Below are 25762 nucleotides of genomic sequence, written 5' to 3' on the forward strand. Positions count from 1 at the left end.
TTGTCAAAGATCTTACACTGACCACATTCATAATTTGAGAGATTAAATTTTAAAATCATATAAAAATATTTTTTCGCAATGTCTGGTCTATCATTGTTATATTTTTGTGTAAATGTGTGTGTTGTTTTTTTTTAATTTTAGGAAAAACAGGAAGTAGCTGCTGCTAATGTGATGTTCATGATGACATATGTTGTAATGAAGAGAGAAGATTTCTTATTGATCAACAATACCTTCAGCTGGTCTAACCGTATTACACCAATAATCTCCAAGATGTAAGTCACACTAGCATCCAACAGACACATACGTACACACACACACACACACACACACACACACACACACACACACACACACACACACACACACACACATATATGCGCGGCACACACAAATCATATATATTCACGCGCGCGCACGCACATATATTATGCTTTTTACTCAAAACAAAAGAACACTTAATATAAATATAATGAGGATGTATGATATATTTTGATATATTTTAATGACAATAGTCATAAACCCGAGTTTTGTGTTAAGGTGGTGCCCTACACTCATCAGATAGGCACGTTATGGGTTTAAGTTGAAAACAGCCGAAAATGGTTGCTGCAGAAGTTCTGTGCACAAAAGCTTTCGAGAAAATAAAAAGTTTTTTTTTTTTTATTTCAGAAAAAAACCTCCCTTATTATTAAGAAATAATATTTCAGTGTGAAGTAACTCATGTTCAAAAGCTAAAGAGTAATTTCTTTTACCAGAGGAAATGGCATTTTAGCCGTCTAATTCAAAAGAGATAGAATATTATAAGTATAAAGTGAGGAAGCGATAGAGAGTGTGGGAGAGGGAGTGGAGTAAAAAAGATGGAAAAAAACAATAAAGAAGAGAAATATTAAATAGATGAAAGGATAAATGAATGAAAGGTTGAATGGGGGTTTGGTCGCGAGGAGCAACTGGGAGAAAGAGCACTGGAGCTGTACTAGTACTTTACAATGTAGTTCCAATCATTTAAAATAGTGTAAGCATCTCCGATTTGGCATTTAAGTAAATTCCAGGAATTCGTCACTTCTCCGCTCAACGCAATCCACATCTTCTGTTAATGTTAGAGTAAGAATTACATTTCTCGAACAGCTTCCATTTGATGTATGTATGTGTGGCGACTGCACACTATAACATGTTCGTCCATCGGAGCAATGATGATCATCTAGTCATCTTCAAGGTAACTCTGTTTAAAGTGAAGAAGAGTAGCGCACGGTCAACACACTCCATTGTCAATAACCACTTTCAGTCCAGTGACAAAACCAGGTTAAGATTACTGAGGACGGAGAAGCATGCAATGAATGACCAAGATATCTTACTTGCCTCATCTTGTTCTTTACACTCCATAATGCGTTGCTGAAGCTGTTTTCCCCTCCACTGAACTACTGAAGGTTTCTTACGCAGAGTCCGCCAAATCCAGTTTTCACAAGAATAGGTAGGTAAGCCCTAATATCATAATTAACCTATAGCTGGGACCCTGACCACTGGGACAGAATAGACCTGGGAATAATAGTGGCTAAGTGTTGGTTCTACTCTCCTCAAAAAACCTTGACTCTCGAAACCGAGCCCCATAACCAGTTGAAGTTTAGTCATACCCAGTACAAGTACATACATACACACATAGACATATACACGCATGCATGCGTGCATACATACATACATACATACATACATACATACATACATACATACATACAAACATCAGTTTGCAATGGAATTGTATCATTGAGCGGATCACAGAAAGGTAATAAGATTTTTTTATACTAATAATAGACTTACAATACGGAAATATTCGAGAGATGGGGAGAGAGATAACTGTGAGTGAATGTGTGTGTGTGTATGAGAGAGAGAGAGAGAGAGAGAGAGAGAGAGAGAGAGAGAGAGTAATTAAAGTTTCGTGCTCCACGTATATTATTGGGTCATCGCATAAATAATGCGGTTTTTTCAATTGCATGAACTAAAAGTCGGAGGAAGACGAGATAAACAATCTGCATCAACTTATTATAAAAGCGGGTAGTAATATTACCTTGTTCTTATCCTTAGAAGAGTGATTTTAACAGTTATTTTTTCAAAGCTATAATGGAAGTTACAAAAGAGCATATTCGACATATTTTGCTTTATTAGTTCAATAAAGGCAATGACGCAACGGAAAGCACGAGGAATATTAATGCAGTATATAGGGATCGGACAATAATCGTAAGCCAGTGTCAACGGTGGTTCCAGAAATTCCGAGCTGGAAACTCCAGCCTAGAAGACGAGCCTCGTCCTGGAAGATCAGTAGAGCTCGTTGAGGTCGTCCTGCAAACCTCGATGGAACAAAATCCCATCGTAACTGTTGAGGAACTAGCAGAGAAGCTTGGGTTTGGTCGTTCAACCAGTCATTCAAGTCAGCGCTAGAAGAGAAACGACTGTCTTTGGTTTCAAGACGAAAGATGTTCTTCCATCAAGATAACGCTTGGCCACATACGGCGAGGATGACATTCCAAAGTCTGGAGCAGTTTGAATGAGAAACGATGCCCATTCCAGCGTATTCGCCAGAAATTGCCTCATTTGATTATTACTTATTCCGCAGATATATATATATATATATAATTTTACATGTATAATATTATACATATTTTTACATAAGACTATTATATATTATATATTATTCAAGCAGAAGGACCCGGTTTCATTCGGGTTATAAACTCATAGCCTTAACACAGTACTCTTTGCTTGTAGTTTAATTTGACACTTTCCTTCTAGGCATGGTTAGGAAAATATGTTGTAAAGGAATTGTTCGTACTTCGTTGTGAAATGATTTTTTCCACGGGTTTTTTTTCGACTGCATTCAACATATCTGACCTCCAAATGCACCGCAAACCACTTTTTCTAGGAAAGAAAGGGGGAGGGTGGTGGGGACCTCGAAATTTTCCAGGCAGCTTGAAGTTTCCCACCAATGGAGTTTTGTTTCGTGGGTTTTTGTTTTTCTTTTCCAAGTTATTTCGTATACTTTCAACGAATGTAATATGGAAATCACACATAAACGGTTCCTTTCCCCCAGAAAAGGGAAGACTTGACTGCTATTTCTAGCACGCTCTGCTACCATGTAACAGCTATTTGCGATAAAGGACCAGCCGATATTTCGTTGTGAAATAATTATTGACTTCTCCCCCCGCCCTTTCTTTTCGGTGGGTTTGGAGATCAGATACGTTGAATGTACTCGAAAATACCTGTGGAAAAATGTTATTTGACACCGAAAGTGAAAAACCTTTTTTAAAGAAGTTAATCTTATATAAACCAATATCATTTATTTTTAATAAAAAAGATAAAATTAAGACCCTATTATGTATCCGAGATCAAATTATTCATGCACCCCAAGTATGGAACCAATTCGCGCAGCTGTTTCCGCGTGAAAAGCGAATACATACACACACAGGTCTATTTTATATATAAGATATATAATATTATATATAAATATTTTTATTTATATAATTATATATATATATATATATATATATATATATATATATATATATATATATATATATATATATATCAACACAAAGGTTTGCAAATTTGATCTTGTTTAATAATTATTAGTGACTTTTTTTATTATTCCCTTATTAGCCTTTTATTTCTGTGCGGTAAATGAATGAAGTTCTATATCAATAAAGTAAATTTAAAGTAAGGCATCGTTCATTAAATATGTTAGACAAGTAATTTTACGGATGGAATAACAGTCACTGTGTTTTCTATTAAATTTACTGGCAGCTATAAATATAGATACACACACACCTAAAACGATATGAAACCAGTGGTAAAGGATAGAATTCCACTAATGGTAACCAAGTGCCTGGTATTAGGACTGAATTGAGTGATGAGTTAAGCATGTCTTTTCTCCATGAGCGGGAAATATTTTTGCGACAGGTTCCACAGCTTCTGTCCACCAAATTTCATATAAATGGCTTTGACCAATTCGTGGCAATGGTAGAAAATACTCGTACAATGATCTCGAACAAGTTGTGCTGTGAACTTCTTAACCGCAGCCATATTTGCGCTGTTAATTATCTCATTGGATCAGTTATATTCAGTACTTTATAGTTTAAAACAGTGATACACAACCTCTTATCCTGTAATGGCCCACAATTTTGTTTTATATCGACCATAGTCCATCCGCTATCGACCAAATAAAACCGAAAATCAGTATTTTAACACAAATCTAACTCAAACTATAATTTTAAAATGCACTACTAGCCATTAAAAGCATGAAATTCAGTAAAAAGAAATGAATAGTTTGGTCGTGAAAAATTCGGGATCTCGCTTATTGTGTGTGACTCAACCTTATCAACAATATCTACAAATCAACCTATTCTCTAATGTTATTTATCAATGTGTCGGTCAGTATATGTTAGTCTCATACCTTTTGTACTCCTAAATCCTCTCTCTCTCTCTCTCTCTCTCTCTCTCTCTCTTTCACACACACATACACACACACATACCCACACACAAATTCTTATACTGCTATCATAAAGAGTGTTAGCTGTATTTTACTAAATAAATGATAAGGCATTGTTGACACTCATCCGTTTAGAATTACTTATGCATACTTGGAAGAGCCTTATACGAGATTGTGCCTCACCTTCACACATACACTCAAAAAAATTAATAGCCACTTGTTACAGCACACCTTTAATATTTTACCATCATACTCTTAACCACACCTGCTTGTCAAAGGGTTGATCTTTTTATTTCATGGAGATTAAGACAGTTGCTCACGTCATAAATAATTCTACCTTTCTCTCTCTTTCTCTCCCTCTTTCTCTCTCTTCTACCTTTCTTTCTCCGATGTTGGGTACGTCTGTGTTTGTATTGTCTGCCCTCTGTAAATACCAACACAATATATAATATAAAGCTTCACTCTTGACAGTCTCACGAACAAAAGAAATCGATTAATTTCTTGTTGCTGCTGCTGTTGTTGTTGTAGTTTGGACTGTCTTATAGTGAAGAGTATTCAAGCCATGGCCATCTTGTCTTTTAGTTTTTCAAGCTTAGCATATCAAGGACAACGTTCGCTATTTAATATAACCTTCCCTTTCTTTTCTCTAACAGTAGGCCTTTTAAGATTTGAGGAAGATTTGGCTGCTATTTTTTCTAGTGCAGCAATTCCATTGAAGTTCTCTGGATACTTTGTATGGAGTATTGCTGCTAATGTATATGACAAGGTGCTGAAAAGTTCCTAACTTTAAAGGTCTCACGAAAGGCCTAGCTGGAGTTCCAACTTTCCAAGTTCTTTTACAGGGCTTAGAAAAACTGAAGGATCGCTGCAGTGTACGAATCTGAGAGGGGGATATGTTGAATAAAACCATAATCAACTGATCCTCCTGTATTTTCTTTTACCCAAAGACAGGAACTTTTTAGTCACCACCTCTTACTCGTATATTGTCCAGGAGGGTTTGTTTCTTAATCGGCAAAGTGCCAGGTACAAAACTTAGCTGCTCCGATATGGGTGCAGAAATGGCTGTGTGGATAAGAAGTTTGATTTGAAATTGCGTGGTTTCGGGTTTGATCCCACCGCGTGGCACTTTAGGTAGTAATCTTCTTCCACAACCTTCGGTCGATCAAACTTGTGTGAAGGAAATTTGGTAGATAGAAACCATCTTGAAGCCGATCGGAAGAATTACTCCTCTTCTTGGGTACTAGACTCCATTCATTTCCCAGGTAAACAGCACCACCTGAGTCTTGAGTGCATTTAGCAGAACCTGTTCCGTTGCAAGCATTCAGTCCAGATCACCAGAATGGGAGACTTCTCGAAAGTCCCCAATTAATAATATATATAATGTGTGTGTGTGTGTGAATTTGCAAAAATCTGATTGATACAGGCAATGAAATTTGTTCTTTAATAAGATATCAATGAATTTTCTCTTTTTTTACCTCAGTATTCTAAACTACAATTTATTTACACGAGAAATCATCATTATCATTAGGAAATAATGAAAGAGATGCTAGCTTAATGTAAACTTTCATATTAAGACAAATAAAATTAAGAACTTCCTAGCACTTTCGATATGATATCTTTGCAGCAAGGCAACATAAACTCTTCGCCGATATTGTGGGGCTTTTTTGCAACAGCTATTGCCATTGAAACTTCGAAGGATGCTTTCAAACTAGCTGTACTGTCCAGTAAAAACATTCCTGTGTGATCAAGTCTGGATTTCGTCAATCTGGCGGCTTCGCGCCAGAAGAAGTCGACATCTCTATTCAATTGGGATACTTCGTTTCGAAGTGCCTCTTTAACTTGCTGGGTAGACATCAAAATCTCGGAGTACAAAATGACACTCTGGCTTCTCGTCTCCACTAGGCTTTATAAAACCGAATTTCAAATACGAATTATCATATCTCATTTTTTTCTTTAGAGGCATTGTAAAAAAAGATAAAATTCAGCAAACCAATTTAATATAACTACAGTGAATATTTATTTCGCATGTATCATATACTACGGATGTGCATATATGCCTTATTATGGCCAGCTTTTGAGCGTAATAATTAGCAACAAAGCTTACCTCTCATTATTAATTGTGAAAGAAAACTTATGTGAGCGTTGTTTTGTCTGTAGATAAACCTCCGTGAACAAAACAGCTCTGTCAGAACACATTGCCATGAAAAATGAAAATGCCTTATAAAGCCCAGCTACCATGCGGGATGAGAATGGATGTTTGGCAAAGGGCAAAGTCATGCAGGAACATGTACTGGTGAAAATAACGACGGCGAGAGGCATGCAAATGTGTGGATTGCAATAGTGGAGTGGTAAATCATGTGAGCTTAGAATACCGACAACGCAAGCACCGAAGCGTATGTGTTGTTGTCGAAGAGTCGTTTTCCCCGCAAATCCACCAGTAGTAAATGTGCTGAAGAAAGTCTGCACCGATTATGGGCTGATGGACATCGGCGATGGTGAATGCCCATGTATATTTTTGTGAGCCGATGTTGAGAGAAAGGGTGCGACGACTGTATGCCTCGATTGTGGACCCGTTGGCGACTGTTAAAGGTTGGCTCCGCTTTCCGTGTCGAGGTCCCTTGCCGACGCTGGGATCACGCTGACTTCTGCTCCTGTGTCGATTAGGAACCTGCATCCGGAGCTGCGATCGCGGACATAGAGGAGCAATTGGTCATGTCTGCCGGCCACCAGGGCGTTCAAATGGCGGCCGGCCCTGGAGTTTCTCTGGATCACTGGTGAAGGGGTCCTGGTTGTTTGCACTTTGTCGCCTTTTTTTCGAACTTTGCGTGGCAGAACTTTGCGTGGCAGAAGCACAGGTTTAACCCTAACCTGTCTCGGGGCCGACCCTATGGCGTTGACCATGACACCACTGGATAAAAAATGTGTGTCAGTTGCCTTTGCTAATTGCCGCAGGTCCTTGATTTTGGTCTGAGTTATGAGGGCCTGGACCTGGGGTGGCAGCTTGTGGAAGAATAAATAAGATTTTTTGGATAACTCTCTTAAATTAACATAAACATTTATTTACACGAAAGAAAATTACCGGAGACATAACACGTTTTGTTTACAAATATTGACATGTGCTATTTTCAGGATATTGACGACAAAATGTACAGTCACGTACAAAATGACAGCTTCCAAATCCTGTTTCCTGACTGGGTGAAAATGATCAAACTTTAAACTTCTATAACTTTTTAAAACATTTCAGTTTGGGCAAGTGTATTATTGTGCCAAATTTTTAAATTCTCAGTAAACTTCAACTTTTGAAATGCTGGCAGCCAAAACGATAAGATCCGACAATAGCAAAGTTATAAGAATAGAAAAATTCTAAGTTTTCTTTTTTATTCATATAGGTGATTAATTTTACCACGATATATGCATACATGCACACACACATACACGCACGCACGTACACATGCGCGTACACACACATATACTTACTGCATCAAAACTACCAGAATCTTTAGTGAAGACAGCTAATGAAGGCTAAATTTTCGTGTTTTTCCTTTTGTTCCATCTGTCGTGCATTTTTATCATTTGTGCTTTTCTTTCAGTGTGTGCACGTGTGTGTGTGTGTGTGTGTGTGTGTGTGTGTGTGTGTGTGTGTGTGTGTGTGTGTGTGTGTGTGCGCGTGTGTGTGTGTGTGTGTGTGTGTGTGTGATCCTTAAAATGATATTTTGTTTATCCTTAGTGTTAATGCACTGATATTTAGTTGATTGCCTTCACTGTCTATACGTATTTAGAAGTGTTGCCAATGAGTTTAGCTCCAGATTATCCCTAATCCAGCTTGCCAATGGTCAAAGATATTCTAACCATTACCACCCAGTATTTTCAAACATAATTCATCTTTGACAACATTATCCAAAATTCCATCACTTTATTCTGAGTGAGATTTGTCTATTATTTCTAATAGGTCAAGCAATCGACTAAAGGTTCCCTCAGTGGCCAACATTAAGCTATTGGTTTTGTATGTTGTCTCTAAGTTATAACCACTAATCACAGATAATTTGTATGTTACATCTTATTTCCCCATTGCAGTGAAAGTCAACTTCAAAAACAACATGATTTAGCAGTAGAAAAGCTGAATGGTTGGCGTAAACGGATTCTAGATAATGTGAGTGGTTTATCTAAAAAGCTGAAAGAATTTGCAACTAAAGACAGAATGTCAGAAGCTCAACAGATTTTATCAGAGATTCGTATCATTGAAAATCAATTGGAAGTTTTGAAAAAAGAGGTAGGAAGTTTTGAAATTCATGCATTTCATTTACAAATAACATTATTTCTAATTTTGGCACAAGGCCAGCAATTCTGAGAGGAGCAATTTGTCAATTGCATTGATTCCAGTGCTTCACTGGTGCTTATTTAGTCAATCCAGAAAGGATGAAAGGCAAAGTCGACCTTGGTAGTATTTGAACTGCAAATATAAGAGCTAGAGGAAATGCTGCTATGTATTTTGTCCCATGTGGTAATGATCTGACACTTCACTACCCTATTCACAAATAATATCAAGTGTTGTATTATAAGAGTGACAGACAGAAGGAGATAAGTTTCTGTGAATTGAATCCATGAACTGGTTTTGAATTGGGATCATTTACATTTTCAGTTTACAAACATCACAGAAGCCTAAGATGTCATGACTGCATTTCTTTTCTTCACCTGCTCGTTTTCTAATGTTTTTTAGAGGGGAAACTATTGCACTCTCTCATCATCATAAACAGGTTGTGAGAGAAAGAAATGAAAGAAAGAATAACATAAACAAACTTCAAAATAATGTAATGAACAGATATTCCCTTATGTAGATGTATGCATGTAGGTGAACCACTTGGCTCCATTAGGTTGTAAGATAACCACTAAATATTATGAATCCATTTAGTGTATATCTACTGATTCAATTTGAACTCAATATTGAAAGCTAAGAAACTTCTTCATTTTACAGTGCTACCAATGTTTACTGTACTAAAATATACTACCTTCAAGTACAGACAAACTGGTGAGCTGGGTCTTTGTAAAGTGAAGTATCTTCATCATGAACTCAGTGAACTCCAGTTATAGGATTTGAACCATTGCCTCTCCACCTTGTAGTCCATCACACTATGCCTCAACCAGTTATGTACTGGTCGACTGTTCATGCTACAAACAGTCAGTCAATACTTTAGCCATCTTGTAATATCACTTATTTATATTCATTTTATAAAAATATTGAGGGTTAGTCAATCTTGTTGGTACTTTTCACTCATGCTGCTTTCATAATCATAACTATTAGAACTGGTAATTTAAAATGAAATAAGGAAAAGGAGGGTTCACTTGCATCTTTTTTTTTTTTACTTTCTGCATTGCAATCATCAACATCATCATCATTTAATATCTGTCCTCCATACTGACATGGGCTGAGTAGTTCAACAGGAGCCAGAAGGCCGTACCAAACACTAGTGCTTTTTATGTGGTGCTGGCATGGATGTCTCTTATACAGTGCTGGCACGGGTGCTTTTTATGTGACACCAGCATGGGTGCTTTTACATGACACCAGCACAGGTGCTTTTTATGTGATACCAGCATGGATGCTTCATACATTGTGCTGGCATCGGTGCTTTTATGTGGTGCCAGCACAGGTGCTTAGGCCTAATCTATAACTTGATTTACCACCACCAACTAGTCATTCAATATCTTTAGCAGAGATCGCTCTGTTACAAGTAACTGGATCAGATGTCTGGTTTGAAAATAACCCCTATTAGTTTCAAAAACTTTGAGTGTTTCTTTTCCTCCTCAAAATAAACTAACTAAAACAAAAGAAGCAATGATGGACAAGGGATTAGCATTTCAGCATTTTGGTTGAAAAATCATGAAGTTATAATCCATAACTAGGGCATTTTTCAGTAGAAAAATCATAGAAGATAACTTCATAAGTTCCTCCAAAGCAGAGTTGATAAAAAAAACAAAAACAAAAGGAATCTGTGTAATGATGAAATGAAAATTAACCAGAAATTGACCAGTCAGTGCCGACATTGTATCTTCCTTTAGAAGTTATTGAATGAATGATTTGATTTTATTTCTTTTTATTATTACATTTACACACCTTTTATTGTACCTAAAAACAAGGTTAAAAGCACACATGTGTATGTGAATGAATCTTCCTGATGGTATATCATAACAATTATTGTTTATATATGAATGACTCATTTACAAAATATCCTTCCTCCTACTAACATGGAAGGAAGATTTTTTATGACAATATGAAATTGTAACATTAACACTAACTTCTTAGTCATGATTAACATAAGTGAAACCGGCTGTCTACATAAATATATGTATAAATATAATTAAGGGATCAGCAAAATATTTGCTTCACCATATACCGAAGTTCAGAAAAATAGCAGCTAAAAAAGCTGAGAATCAGCTTTTTTAGCTGCTATTTTTCTGAACTTCGGTATATGGTGAAGCAAATATTTTGCTGATCCCTTAATTATATTTATAAATATATGAACTTTTTTTGAATAAGTTCTCCACCAATAATGGTGCTTTCATACCGTTGGGCTTGGTAAAAATTATTAATTATTAATTGATTTATTAATAAATTGATAATTCCTTTACCCTTTTAATTTGTAAATATATGTATGTATATATATATATATATATATATATATATATATATATATATATATATACATATATATTATACACAAACACACACACACACACACACACACACACACACACACACACGCACGCACACACACATAAAATTTTTGTGTATTGTTCTTTTTATATTTTTCGCTATATATATTTTTATTGTACCAACTTCATACAATTAGAAACAGAAAATTAACGAAGAAGAGATGATGCTGGGATTGGAAGAAATCAGTGAGTTTGAACAGGTGCAATTTCTAGCAACAGCAGTTGAACCTTATGAAAGACTTTGGTCAAATGCTGTCAAACTACAAACACAGTATGAATGTTGGATGAATGGGCCACTGCTGAACGTCAATTCTGAAGAGGTGGACCAAGAGGTAATATTTTGTTTTCTATTATGGTTGACATCATGATGTCTTAATAAATTCACTATGAAGTGAGTTGATAACTTGGTTTCAGTTCTTAGCTGGAACACCTTTCTTGTTTCCATTTTTAAACTCTTAGTGAAAGATTTAAGCATCACAACTTTATTTCTCCTTCCCAGATAAACCTCGGGTATTATTTCCCATTTTACTTTAACAGATGCAAGAATGCATACAACCCTCCACCTACCACACACACACAAACAACAACAACGGCCAAACCAATTTTAATGCCTCCCTATATTATCACTGCTAAGAATAGTTCTCAAACATCCCTCAAGTGACACCATAGGATTTAAAAATAAGGAATGATGCCTTCAATTGCAGGCATGGCTATGTTGCTATGAAGCTCATTTTGCAACACTGTAGTTTCAAGTTCAGTCCCACTGCACAGTACCTTAAGCAAGTGTCTTCTATGATAACCCAAGGCCAATCAATACCATGTGAGAGAATTTGGAAGACAGAAAGTGAAAGAAGCTCATAATGTGTGTGTGTGTGTGTGTGTGTGTGTGTGTGTGTGTGTTTCTTCTGCTACCACAACTTGATGACCAGTGTTAGTTTGTTTAAGTAACTTGGTAGTGTGGCAAAAGTTACTTATCTAATGGCGACAATGGTATCCCTAATTTACCATCAAGAATATTTACCTTTCTTTAACATCCACCAATATTTCTTCATCATCATCATCGCTTTAATGTTCACTTTTCCATGTTTGGATGGGTCAAACAGAGTTTGCAGAGACAGATTTTCTATGGTCAGATGCTTTTCCTGTTGCCAACCTCCACTTATTTCCAAGCAAGGTGATATTTCCTTATGGCCAGACATGTTTTTACAGAATATTGGAAATAATTGACATTGCTTGTATGACAGTGACACACATTTACAGTTATCACATGACATCAAGATAAGGAGACACAAATGTACACACACTGACTCTTACACACACACACATATACATACATATATACATAGAGAGAGATAGATGCACACACACACAAACACAGTGAATGTCTTTCAGTTTCCGTTGCACAAAGACATGACTACATCTATAAGACACACCTATGTCTATTGCCACGCCTGCACCTATACCCATGCCTGGTAATAAAGTCTTCCTGGAGATTTTCGATGGAATTCTTGACAGTTGGCCAAAGGGTCAACAGTTCAAATTTCGTCAATATTACCAAACTGTCTCAATAGACACTTACACACCAATTGTCTTTTGCACCTATTGACCTCTCTAAATATGCTTTATCTTTCTCAAAGCTCACTTTACTGTCTCAAAAAGTAGAAGGCTATATAAAATAATATAGACTGGAAAAAAACTTAATGATAAGGGTAGAAAACCTTTGGTCATAGGTCTGCTCATTTAGACTCAACCTGAGAATAAATAACTTTTATACTCTAAACCCATTTTATCATAATGTCTACAATTGTAGTACTTGTACCTTATTTACCACAAAAATGGTTATTGTCATTGTCAACTAACAAGGTTAAATTGTGTTATATACACACTATTATAGGCGCAGGAGTGGCTGTGCTTACCATCCACATGGTTCTGGGTTCAGTCCCACTGTGTGGCACCTTGTGCAAGTGTCTGCTACTATAGCCTCGGGCCGACCAAAGCCTTGTGAGTGGATTTGGTAGATGGAAACTGAAAGAAGACTGTCGTATATATGTATATGTATATATATATATATATGTATGTGTATGTATATGTTTGTGTGTCTGTGTTTGTCCCCCCCCCCCCAACATTGCTTGACAACCGATGCTGGTGTGTTTACGTCCCCGTAACTTAGTGGTTCGGCAAAAGAGACCAATAGAATAAGTACTAGGCATCCAAAGAATAAGTCCTGGGATCGATTTTCTCGACTAAAGGTAGTGCTCCAGCATGGCCACAGTCAAATGACTGAAACAAGTAAAAGAGTAAATCACACCCTGCTATCTTAGAAAATAGAACAATTTGGATTGCAGTTCTGGACATGTAATCCTACAAATACTATAAATGTGATAAAGCAGGATGGTCATATTTGGTATACCTTTGATCTACTTGATCAACACTGACCTGAAACTATACAACAATAACTTTCTACACTCATCTTGACCTTTACTAGTGTAACTTCAACTATGCCGCATCTACTAAGCTCAGTACAGAACATTATTTTATTGTTTTAATTATATTAACACATTAACTGCCACATGTACTACTGGCAGTTCATCGCAAACTTCCCAGCTGTTATATGCACCACCAGTGGTACATTTTTGCAATTTGAAAAAATAGTTTATTCTGTATCTTTGATGTGGTTTCAAGGATACTTAATTGATATGAGTACTAAATGATAAAGTTTAATTACGAAATATTCTAAAAATGCAAAAAAAAAAAAAAACATTTCCTTGTAATTATACAAAATGCAGTGTGACTGAAAATACGTGGCATCATCAGTAAGTTCCAGTAATAGACTGTGGCAGTTAACATGTTAACTAGATTTAATTTTAAAACGTAAATTTCAAATATATCTCTTTCAGATTCAGACATTATGGAGGATTGCTTACAAATTAACCCAAGTTTTTAATCACCCAGACAAGAAAGGACCATTTAAAGCTGCCAGGGCCATGAAAAACAGACTGGAGAAATTTAAAATAAATATACCACTCGTGAAAGCACTCTGTAACCCTGGTATAAAAAATAGGCACTGGAAGATGATGAGTGAAAAGGTAGCTCTTTATAAATATTATTCTGTCCCTTTAAGTTCTGAATTGAAATCTCTCTGTAGTCAATTTTGCCTTTTGGTCCTCAAGGTTGATAAAATAAAGTTCCCTTAAAGTAGTAAGGATGATTTAGTTTACTATACTCTTTCTCAAAAATGTGTAATCTTGCAACAACATTAAAAACCATAATCATTCTTACAAGAACTAGTGTTGTAAGATGGCAGTAGCTTTAGAGTGCAGGGCAAAATGTCTAATGATAATTGTTCTGATTCTTCCCACTCTGAGTTCAAAATCTACCAAGGTTAACTGCACCTCTAGCTCTTCAGTTATTGATAAAATAAAGAAACAGTCAAGTACTGTGGTCAATGTAAACACATGTTACCCCTCCCTTCAATCTATTGGTTTAGTACCTGTGTTAGTAACAATAATTAGAATAGTTGATCAGCAGAATCCTTAAAGTATGGGACGAAATAACCTGCAACATTTACATTCTGAGTTCAAATTCCAGCTGAAGTCACCTTTTCCTTTCAGGTCTCCATTGTCTATAAAATAAAGTACCATTCAAGTACTGTAGCTGATTTAATTATGTCTGTCCCTAATTTCAGTCCCTGTGTCTGTATTAGAAACTATTATTATTTAATGTGAAAACTGTTCTGATTTCCAATTGAAGTTAAACCACTTCCCCTAACTTTTACTAATGAACAGCATACTTTGCCACACAGGCCTCATGGGAAACCAGGGTATTATATTATTTTTCAGTGAGTAACATGACTCTACTCATGGTTAAGTAATATTGCTTTTGAGAGAAATACATATGTTTTTCACAACTCAAAAATAACATCTGCAAAAGAAATACAAATAGATTTCACTGTATTTGAGGAAATGGTATTGGAAGAATTGCTAAGATTGAGTGCTGGTTGGTGTAGAAAAGTAGAAGTGTTTAGAGAATACATTACTCAGATATCATCCACATAAAAAACTATAGTTATGTTAATGCTAACACATTTAATGGATGGAACATCAAAACAATAACTAGAAATAATCAAGCAATGAGAAAGAATCAATATTAATCAATGAATGATATTATTTTAATTATTTTGGCATCTACAGGAAACAACTCTTGGCATATTTTGATCTTATGATGATCTCAACAATAAAACACATACTTCACCTTGTTGGTATAATTAAGATAAAATATTATTATTATTTTTTGACTAATATTTTTCCCTCAGCACATAATTTGTTTTTTTCTAGGGAACTTCTTAATGCTCCCTGCATCAAATATGTTAGCTTTCACTTAACATGTTAATTAGGGAACTTTGTAATATCTGGTGATTGTTCTGTTGTCTACATTGATATCCTAATGTAATTATCCCTTTCTTATCAGTTGTTAATGAATTTTTTTATTATTTTTTTTTTTTTGTTGTTGAAATTTCATCTGTAGAATTTTGTTCATCCCCAGATCATCCTTGATTGAGCAGTTCTTTTATTAAATTTTTCCAGCCAGGAACTTCCAATATTCTTTTTTTAGACATTTTATCTAGGTCTACAGTATCTAATGTAATTTTTCATTTAAAAATGTCATAGTATACTTTGAAGATTTGATTGCAATTTTTAGCAAGTCAGTTAACCCAAAAGAATCTTCTTCATTGGCTTGTCGTGTTTTGTTGTTGCTGCTGTATTTTGATCCTCAGTATAGAACTTCAACTTGGAAGATTCTATATAACATTTCAAGCAACAATTGCCTGAACAAACGAATAAATTCAACAAGGAAACCTCTACAGAGTCACTGTAAAAGCTTGAAATAGCAGATGAATCTGCATTAAATCACACTCTATCTTTAGTTATACGAAAGAATTGTTGGATAATATATATTTCTAGTAAAAAAGATGGTGTGATTACGGGTAGAACACTCTGCGGTTGATTGGAACTAACCAGAGAAATAGACAACAAATACAACAAACAATGAATAATAATTCATCTTTTTCTTTAGGTTGGCTTTGATATCACACCACAGGAAGATACACCTTTATCTGAGATCTTGAAACTGGACCTTGAAAGGTACTTAGATGAACTGTCAGCCATAAGCTCTCAAGCTAATAAAGAATTTGCTTTAGAAAAGGTGAGTTCAGGGTTTAGTTTCAGATAATCATGTAATAAATAGTATTAATTGACATGCTTGAATTTGTAGTGTTTTAGTGGTAGTCTGAATTTGTGTATAATAATTTCAAGAAGATGGTTAATTAAAAAGAAACATTGCATTTGCCAATAGCTAATAGAAAGGTTCCTGTGCTTGTCTCATTTTGTTTATGAAGTTTATTCAACCAGTTTTATGTTAAAATTGGCCAGATCTGTCTCCTCACACCTATCCTACAATGTCATTCTAAAAATAAGCAATCACACCATGAAAATCTCTTAGCTACAAGATAATGCATGATTGATACAAAATAATGTTAATAAATAAGCATCACATTTGAGAGAGTAATCTGAATGCTACAAGATTAAAACAAAACAAAGAAATTGAAGCCTCTATGCTCCTTTGGAGCTGACCCTTTTAGTACCAGAGCTAATATGCAAGTGTGAAAGAACCTATGGAGATCTATATGGGCTGAGAAAAATAATGAATACTTAATTTTACAAAATTCATATGTATACAAATTACTTTTAATTATCATTTTTATTGTTGGAATTTTACTTTTTTCATGAGTTTTTAAAATTTTCTGCAGTAGACTATTTCTTTTGGAATGTGGCAGCTGGTATCCCACACCTATTCTATATAGATGTTCAACCTGCTTAAAACATTAGTCAAATTGCTTTCAAATTACATTCTACTGTCTTAAAAGGCCTAGACAACTCAGGACTATGGGAGAAGATACTTGCTAAGGTACAACTCAGCCATACCTGTACCCATATGTTAGTTCTACCCTCATATGATATGGCTACAGCCATACTGCTATACTGCTCAGTCTTATATCCAAGAATTGTTAAATCTGAGAGCAATGGAATGTTATTTGACCATGTACTCATTAGCAGAGATGTTTTACTGAGCTACAAAGATCTCTGGGCTAAAGCAAAACAGGTACCCATTTGCCAACAAACAGCAAAATGTGAGTGAGTATGAATAGAAAATATAAGGACATTTGGGAGACTAGAGGGATGTTTGGCAAGGAAGCCTTGGATTGGATTCCAGGGGAGAAATGGAAGACAGGATGCCAGAGGATTATGTGGCAGATATCAGCAGAAAAGGATGACAGGTATAACAGAGAATCAAATATAAAGAAAAGCATGAGGCAAAATATATCAGAAGAATCTATGGTGAGTCTATGTTCTGCAAGGAACACAAAGAGGCCCTGATGAAGACATGTTTTTATGTAATAGATAAGTTGTTTCTCGAAATTCTGTTTTTGCTAATCCATAATGTAGTCATCATATGTCCACTAATTCTGATGATATCTTCAGTAAGTGTACCAATGATTAAATTATCTTAACACTCTTAAAAAAGTTCCTGTATGTGATTTTCAGGCATTATCTAAAATGAAGGATGACTGGGAAAACATGGCATTCAACTTCACACCTTACAAGGACACAGAACTATTTATACTGTCAGCTTTTGATGACATCCAGGCCCTTCTTGATGATCATATTGTTAAAACTACAACAATGAAAGGTTCAGCATTTGTTGGACCTTTTGAAAAGGAGATTAAGGAATGGGGCTATAGTCTTGTGAGTATCTCACCATCTCTTTATCTTACTTTCATCAATGTTTCTTTTCTTTTTGTATACCTCTGTTCTTTATATTATTTCCTTCTTATTTGTGTTTCTCTTTTTCATACCATTCCACTTCTACAGTCTATGGGTCAGGACATTATTTCTGTTTTCAGGGGATATCATCAAGGAAACTGATGATAAAATTGTTATGCAAGCAATAAAACGTATTAAAGATACACTGGAAAGAGTTAAGCATGCTTATTTCATTAGAGTTTGAGAAAAAATCATGACTAAATGTGTTTAAGGAAAGCTGTTGGATAGAAGATGAAACAGTATCAATCTATAATAGCCTTCTACAAATGAGACAGTAAGAGGAATATGAATAAGTTGGTGCAGGTGATATTCAAGATTTATTGCATGCTGATAAGACCTTCATCTACAATGACCTTAAGGGGTTAACAGAACTGCAAATGTCTCCTTCAGATAACAAGAAGATGCTCCTTTATATTAGTTTTAATAGCAGAGTTCTTAAAGCCTTGGTTTAAAAGCCTTTTGGTTAGACTACTATGTTTTTAAGGAAGGCATGATCATCATACATTCTCTCTCCATGACTACACCTGGGTAAAAAATTAACATATTTCTACAATTCAAAATGTATAAAATCTAAAACATCTTGATTTGTTTCAGAATCGTATGAAAGGTATCCTGGAATCTTGGCTGAAGGTTCAATCTGCCTGGTTGTACTTGGAACCAATATTTGGATCGGCAGATATCAGAGAGCAAATTCCTGTACAGGGTAAAATGTTTGAAGAAGTTGACCAAAACTGGTAAATTATTTAGATATGTCTACTTCAAATTATGTTTCTTTTTTTTATTTTGTTACATTTTTATTATTTGAACATTTATAAAAGAAGTAACAAAGATAATTGGAGACCCCTTAGCATTTATAAACAAGCAGTTCATGAAATAAAGATAGATTTAAAGATTTCAATAAGCCTCATGTATATAGAAGGATATATGCATATATATTCTTATTTAATTGAGGTCTGAGGATTGAGATGATATTAATAACTTGATTTTGCATGAGCAGAGGGGAAAACTCCTCTCTTTTATTCCTTTATTATGCTGCTATGTTCTTGAGAAAGGCATGAATATCTTATTCTGTTAAGTTATATATGCATGTAGCTTTATGCTTGTGCTAAGAGATTGACAACTTGTATCCTGTCTATGACACTATGTCGTCCATAAGACATAACTCTTAAAATGGCCAAGTATACCAAGCTATAAACAAGTACTACATTGAAAGAAAAGCTTCCTTCCTTAAGCAGCAGCAGCAGCAGAAATATTGTTGATTTGGAAGACCTAAGTTCAATTCTATGTTGGTATCCCATCCAGCAGAGAAATCATTGTAGAATAGAATGGAACACAGAAAAACTTATTTCTTTAAAGATAGAATAGAAGCAGGAGAATTAATTGCTACTGAATGTAAAGTTAAACACCCTGCTTCATGGATTGTTTAGGCTTTAATCTTAAATCAGATTAGTCTAATTTGTAGATTTGACATAACCATTAAGAAAGATTTTTGATTTGTTTTCTTTTTATTTTTACATTGTCTTCTTTTGTTGATCATTTTAATGGTGATATTGTATTTTTGCTTATGCCTGATCATCTAAAATAACAATATTTTTGCTGTAGCCATATTACATAAAGAATATTCAAGGAAGTTATCAATATATAGTATCTGATCTATCCACAACTACCAACACAGTATTCTGATTTTTCATTTATCTATACTTTGACACATGTCAATTAAAGGTAAATAACAAGTCATCTGAGATAGTAACCTTGATTTGAATGCTACCTGAAACTGTTTCAGTTCACAAGGTTTATTGGTCTTGGAAAATTCATTAAAACTGCAACTCTTATTTCTTATCTCACATGAAAATATGAAGCCTTAAGAGCCAATGAGTGAGCCTTTACAAAGTCACCGGATCTGCTACAAATACTGCCAAATCCCCTTCAAATAACCCCTACCATCTTTTAAAAAGAAGTGACACATTGAACAATGTAGTCCTACATACACCATGTATGAAATAAAAGAAACAGTCACACCATTCTGCATGAGTTTAGTTGCTCAAGACTGACATGAGTTAAGCAATGATACTTTCATCCACCGCTTTATACTTATAAATAACAATAATGAGCTTATAATAATAATAACGATGAAATTCTAGAGAAGGTAATGAGGAAACATTTCCAGCCAATTCCTTTTAACCCTTTCATTACCATATTTCTGTTGAAATGCACTACCTTTGCCTCGATTAATTTTGAAAATAACAAAGAATTTAATAAAATCATTTTGCCAATATTAAGCTGGTAGGTAGAACATACATTAACCCTTTCGTTACTGTATTTATTTTAAGATGCTCTGTGTTTCTTTCAATTACTTTGAATATAACAAAGAATTTAGTAAAATAACTTAGTTATCATGATGCTAGTCTTAGGAACATAAATTGTGACTAAGGTTTGGGGGAAGATTTTAATTCTGAACATTTGAAAACAAGACATTTGTACTCAGAGCCAGAGGCGGTTTCAGCCGGGTTGGTAACGAAAGGGTTAACATAAAATTTTGATGGAATGTTTTAATTTAAATCACTTCAAAACAAGAAGTTTGTATCAGAGCTACAGGCAGTCTCAGGCAGGTAGGTATCAAGAGTTAATACACTGTGACAAAATCATAGAAAACTAGTTTTGAAAATAAGTCCTTTTAAATGTCTTATTTATTCATTGAATATTATTCTTATTAAAACTCAATTTTTGTTTTAAATAATTGAGTGTCTGTGTTCCATCTAAACGTAATTAACATTTTTTTCTTTAGGAAACAGATCATGTCAACTGCTAAGCAGAGTCACAAGGCCCTAACTGTTGCTTCCCAGGACCAGATGCTTGAAAAACTACAATATTCAGTGGTAAATACACTCTACAACATTACTATAGCGGCTGTTGTTGGCTGTTCAAGTGCTTGTTATTAACTGGAATAACAGCTAGTATGAATTGCTATAAGACATTTTTGTGTATAAATATAGTGTTTATTCTGTGTTCACCTTTTGTAGTGGAAGCATGTAGTATGATACAAAAACATGTGTGTTTACGTACAAAGGAAGTTTTGGTTTTTGCTTTTGCACTGAAAGAAATAACATATAATATTTGTATTACAGCATGTATTCAAGTGTGTAATGAGAACAGTCATTTTGAGAATGTGTGTGTGATAAAATATCTTCGCTTATGAACCATATATCTTGTGTCGAGGTGAATAGACATGTGAGTCACACATGGGAGACTTGCGCATGGAGCTACAGAGAAGACATATGTCTTTGACTGAAAGCTGGCATGAACTGGAGAGCTTCTACTGTGTAGCTTGGAATGAGGCTTGTGTCTCAGAACGAGGCTACCGTATCAAAGCAAGACTAGATGCCTCATCGATATATTCATCTGCTGTGCAGGTCGAATCACATATTACTATGTAATATGTAGCTCTGCTACACTACAATTCATTTAGGGAAATTTATAATTTAGATAAGTCTGAACCTATCTAAAATTTATAAACTTCACTAATTGTTTTTATTTTAGCATATCAGTCAAAATAGCAACATTTCTTCTGGCTCTTTACATTCAGAGATCAAATCTCACCAACTTTGCTTGTCATCCTTTCAGGATTAATAAAATACAGTATCAGTCAAGTACTAGGGTTTATGTAATCAACTTGCCTCCTCCCCTCATTATTACTAGCCTTGTCCCAAAATTAGAAAGAATTATTATTATTTTTGCTTGCAACAGACATAATCAATTTTTTTGAATTTATAATTGATTTGTTTTGATTCTCAAAAACATTCCATAAAAATCATTTCAAAATTTTGTTTCTTTTCAAATTTAAGAGTCTGGAATTTTTGGAAATAGTTACCTTCAATATAGTTTTTGTGTCATATATTTTGACTTTTTCTTTTTTTCTGCTGGTATAGTCTGATTGTTAATTCAGACAGCTTGTTGTTGGTGGTGATGGTGATGTTAGTGATGATGATAATGATGACAATGACAATAAAAATGAGATGGAGGATAACAGTGATAATGAGGATGATGAAACAAGAAAAGGGATTATACAGGGTGTCCACAAAGTCTGGGTACATGGGGATTAACACATACTTTAAGAAATTATTATTTCTTATACTTAATTGTTTATGTTATGATTTTATTTACTCCATGTACCCATATGGGGATTAACACATACTTTAAGAAATTATTATCTCTTATATTTAATTGTTTATGTTATGATTTTATTTACTCCATGTACCCATATGGGGATTAACACATACTTTAAGAAATTATTATCTCTTATATTTAATTGTTTATGTTATGATTTTATTTACTCCATGTACCCATATGGGGATTAACACATACTTTAAGAAATTATTATCTCTTATATTTAATTGTTTATGTTATGATTTTATTTACTCCATGTACCCAGACCTTGTGGACACCCTGTAGTTATAAAAACAAGATGACAGTAATGAGGAGAAAATAGGGAGAGATGAGGCAACTGAAATGGAAGAGACAATAATAGAAATAGAGATGATAATAGTTTTCGTAATATTGGTGATGATTGCAATCATGACACATGATATAAAACTAGTGACTTGTTCACCATTTACAAAATGTTTCACTGGGACACATTTTCTCAAAAACCTTATGCCATGTCACTGTATATGTTCACATCAAAATCAAAACAGTTTCTTTTGGTGCACAAAAAAGTACTACCATTAAGTATGGCACATCAACTGATCGTGCCTCTAAAAAGAGCCTTCACAAAATTTTCTGAGCTGCTGAAAATATTAGCTTAATCTCCCTCAAATCCCATTTTAATGTCTTTAAAAAATGCATTGGATAATGTTGTCCTATTTACACAGGCACATGGCTTAGTGGTTAGAGTATTCAGCTCATGATAGTAAAGTTGTGAGTTCAATTCCCAGTGACATGTTGTGTCCTTAACCCATTACCTACCAGTGATCTCATATGAGATCACTTAAAAATTACAAATTTCGTAATTATCTGTCAATATTTACACATATCTAACCTTTTTGCTATATCTACTAGGTATATTTCTCTGATATTCAAATGAGGTTTGCTAATTTCTCACCCAATATCTCACTTATTTCTATTTAAAATGTTATTTTGAAATGTTATTTTGATCATTCCAGCATGTTTCTAAGGCTGTTTTATGCTAGAAATCAAAGTTTAAAAAAAAATTCCAGTTAATAAAATTATGGGAGGTAATGGGTTAAGCATGTTGTATCCTTTATTTCATACTGCTCTAGTTCACTCAGCTGGCAAAAGAATATGGTACCTGTATTTCAAAGGGGCCAACCTTATCACAGTTTGTTTCATGCCAAATCTCCCTGAGAACCACATTAAGGGTATATGTGTTTGTGTGCTCAACCTCTTGCACATTATTTTCGGGAATAGTGTATTACGGTGACCAGATCAACTGGAGCCCTTATCATCATAACTGACTGATTGCCAGTATTTATACAATATTTGAAACAAAACAAAAAAAGACAAATAGGTTGTTCATAGTTGAAATATTTTTTGACATAGGACTGTTTGATCAGAGTTAGCCAACACCTAATCAGCAACAACATCAACAACACTTTCTTTATTTTTTCCCCCAGACTTTACTAGAAGACATACAGTGTGGACTAAATGATTACCTGGAGAAAAAGAGACTATTTTTCCCAAGGTAAGAAATAATGCTTTATTCACCCTCTCAGAATGGGGTAAATATTATAACAAAAAATAATTTACAATGTCTAACTAAGGTTAATTAGAGTGTGAGACAAGGGAAAACAGTATCTTGGATGAGATATGCAGAGTAAAAAACAAAATGTTTACAAAAATTCTGTTGAAGTTGAATTAAATATAGACCACATCTTAAAATAAAGCCATTTGATTGACAGGTTAGTGAAGTGAATAAGTTAGCAGTTTGTTCTCTCTAACTATGTCTGGTCAGAACCTTTCTACTGCAGTCACCATCGAAGCCCACAAAAATAAGAGAATCACTGATGTTTTACTATCATCATCATCATATGTCCATTTTCCATGCTGACATGGGTTGGATAGTTCAACAGGAATTGGTAAACTAGAGGTCTGTATCAAGCTCCAATGTCTGCTTAAGCATGGTTTCTGCAGCTGGATGCCCTTCCTAATGCCAACCACTTTACAAAGTGTACTTGGTGTTTCTTATGTAGTACTGGCACAAGTGAGGTTACCATGTAGGTAGCAAGACAAGACCCTTCGACTGATGTGATTATGTTATAATAAATGATTCTCACTGCAACCAACACAATAGCCAACAAATATGTCACCGTGTGGTTGTTTGATATGCTAAAAATAACAACCAAATCTCTCTTTAAACTACATCCTACCACCTTAGATAAAGAAAGGAAATATTATATATAAAGAGCATTACTACAGAATAATGCTACAGAATACATTTCATTCTGGTAATCGTGAAATCGGTCGATACATAGTTGAGTTTTTTTTTTTTTAATGTTGGTTTCGTTTGAGGGTTGCTTTTCCTCGCATTCGGTACTAAAATGTGTTTATTTGGGAAGTCTGGTGTGTGGCATTATTCTGTAGTAATACCCTTTATATATATATAAACGAATAAGTATATTCTTGGGAATAGAAATTTCCCTTAGGAATTTTTTTACACACTAGCTTCCTGATAAAATTCTTGTAAAAGATTTTTATCCTATTTTGATTTTATCAACGAAAGGAAATATTAGATAGCTTAACAACATATAGTCTACTTGTTTTTTTGCTCCTCATGTGTTAGACTTCATATAAATTTTCAGTGGTGCCAGAGTTCCCTGATCTAATAATATGTTAGAGAACACATTACACCTACAAAGTTATGTTTTTTATCTTGTAATCAAAGAGTAAGGCAGTGCTCACTACCCATTACAGAAACTTTGAAACTAGTGGGAAGAAAGTATCCTCAAACCAAAGATTTGACCTGGATGCTTGCAACAGAGTGGACTCTGCTAAAAGTACCCAAAGACTAGGTGGTCACATTTAACCAGGTGATAGATTAAGTCCACCAATCAAGAGACATCTTTTATTCAAATAGTGTTTCTTATATTTTGATATTTTTTAATAAATTTAAAGGCAGTGAAATGGCAGAATTGTTAGCATGCAGGGCAAAATTCTTAGTGGCATTTCGTCCATCCTTACATTCTGAGTTCAGATGCTGCTGTGGTCAACTTTGCCTTTCATCCTTTTGGGGTTAATAGGATAAGCACCTGCTGAACACTGGGGTTAACGTAATGGAATTACACCTTCTCCCAAGATTGCTGGCCTTGTGCCAAAATTTGAAACAAATATTTTTTAATGAATTTCATGATTTGGTTTCAGATTCTTTTTCTTATCTAATGATGAACTTCTCGAAATTCTCTCTGAAACCAAAGACCCTTTACGTGTGCAGCCTCATTTGAAGAAATGTTTCGAAAGCATTGCCCAGTTGGTTTTCACCCCTGAGAAAGTTATTGTAGCCATGGAATCATCTGAAAAGGAAAGGGTGAATTTCTGTACCAATATTGTCCCATCTGAAGCACATGGACTTGTTGAAAAATGGCTTCAACAAGTAAGTTAAACAACAATTGCAGTGATAATTGGTTAAATTGTCAGTTAAAAATTACCTCAATTTATACGTTCATTATTGGGTTAGGTTTGTTCAAATAATAAT

At 34.7% G+C, this 25762-nt stretch overlaps 1 protein-coding gene across 1 annotated transcript in view; it reads left to right on the forward strand.

The window, feature by feature from the left end:
- LOC106881001 (dynein axonemal heavy chain 3) overlaps nucleotides 1–25762 on the forward strand; it is a 172777-nt gene that overhangs the window by 53403 nt on the left and 93612 nt on the right. Inside the window, exons 15-24 of the mRNA XM_052972117.2 lie at nucleotides 142–272; nucleotides 8543–8738; nucleotides 11314–11508; nucleotides 14074–14262; nucleotides 16250–16378; nucleotides 17779–17979; nucleotides 18652–18791; nucleotides 20843–20933; nucleotides 23688–23755; nucleotides 25432–25660. Of these exons, the coding sequence (XP_052828077.1) occupies nucleotides 142–272; nucleotides 8543–8738; nucleotides 11314–11508; nucleotides 14074–14262; nucleotides 16250–16378; nucleotides 17779–17979; nucleotides 18652–18791; nucleotides 20843–20933; nucleotides 23688–23755; nucleotides 25432–25660 (1569 nt within the window). The remainder of the gene's footprint in view (nucleotides 1–141; nucleotides 273–8542; nucleotides 8739–11313; nucleotides 11509–14073; nucleotides 14263–16249; nucleotides 16379–17778; nucleotides 17980–18651; nucleotides 18792–20842; nucleotides 20934–23687; nucleotides 23756–25431; nucleotides 25661–25762) is intronic.

The sequence above is a fragment of the Octopus bimaculoides genome, chromosome 1 (assembly GCF_046866305.1).
Source record: "Octopus bimaculoides isolate indiv1 chromosome 1, ASM4686630v1, whole genome shotgun sequence".
Taxonomy (NCBI): Eukaryota; Metazoa; Mollusca; class Cephalopoda; order Octopoda; family Octopodidae; genus Octopus; species Octopus bimaculoides.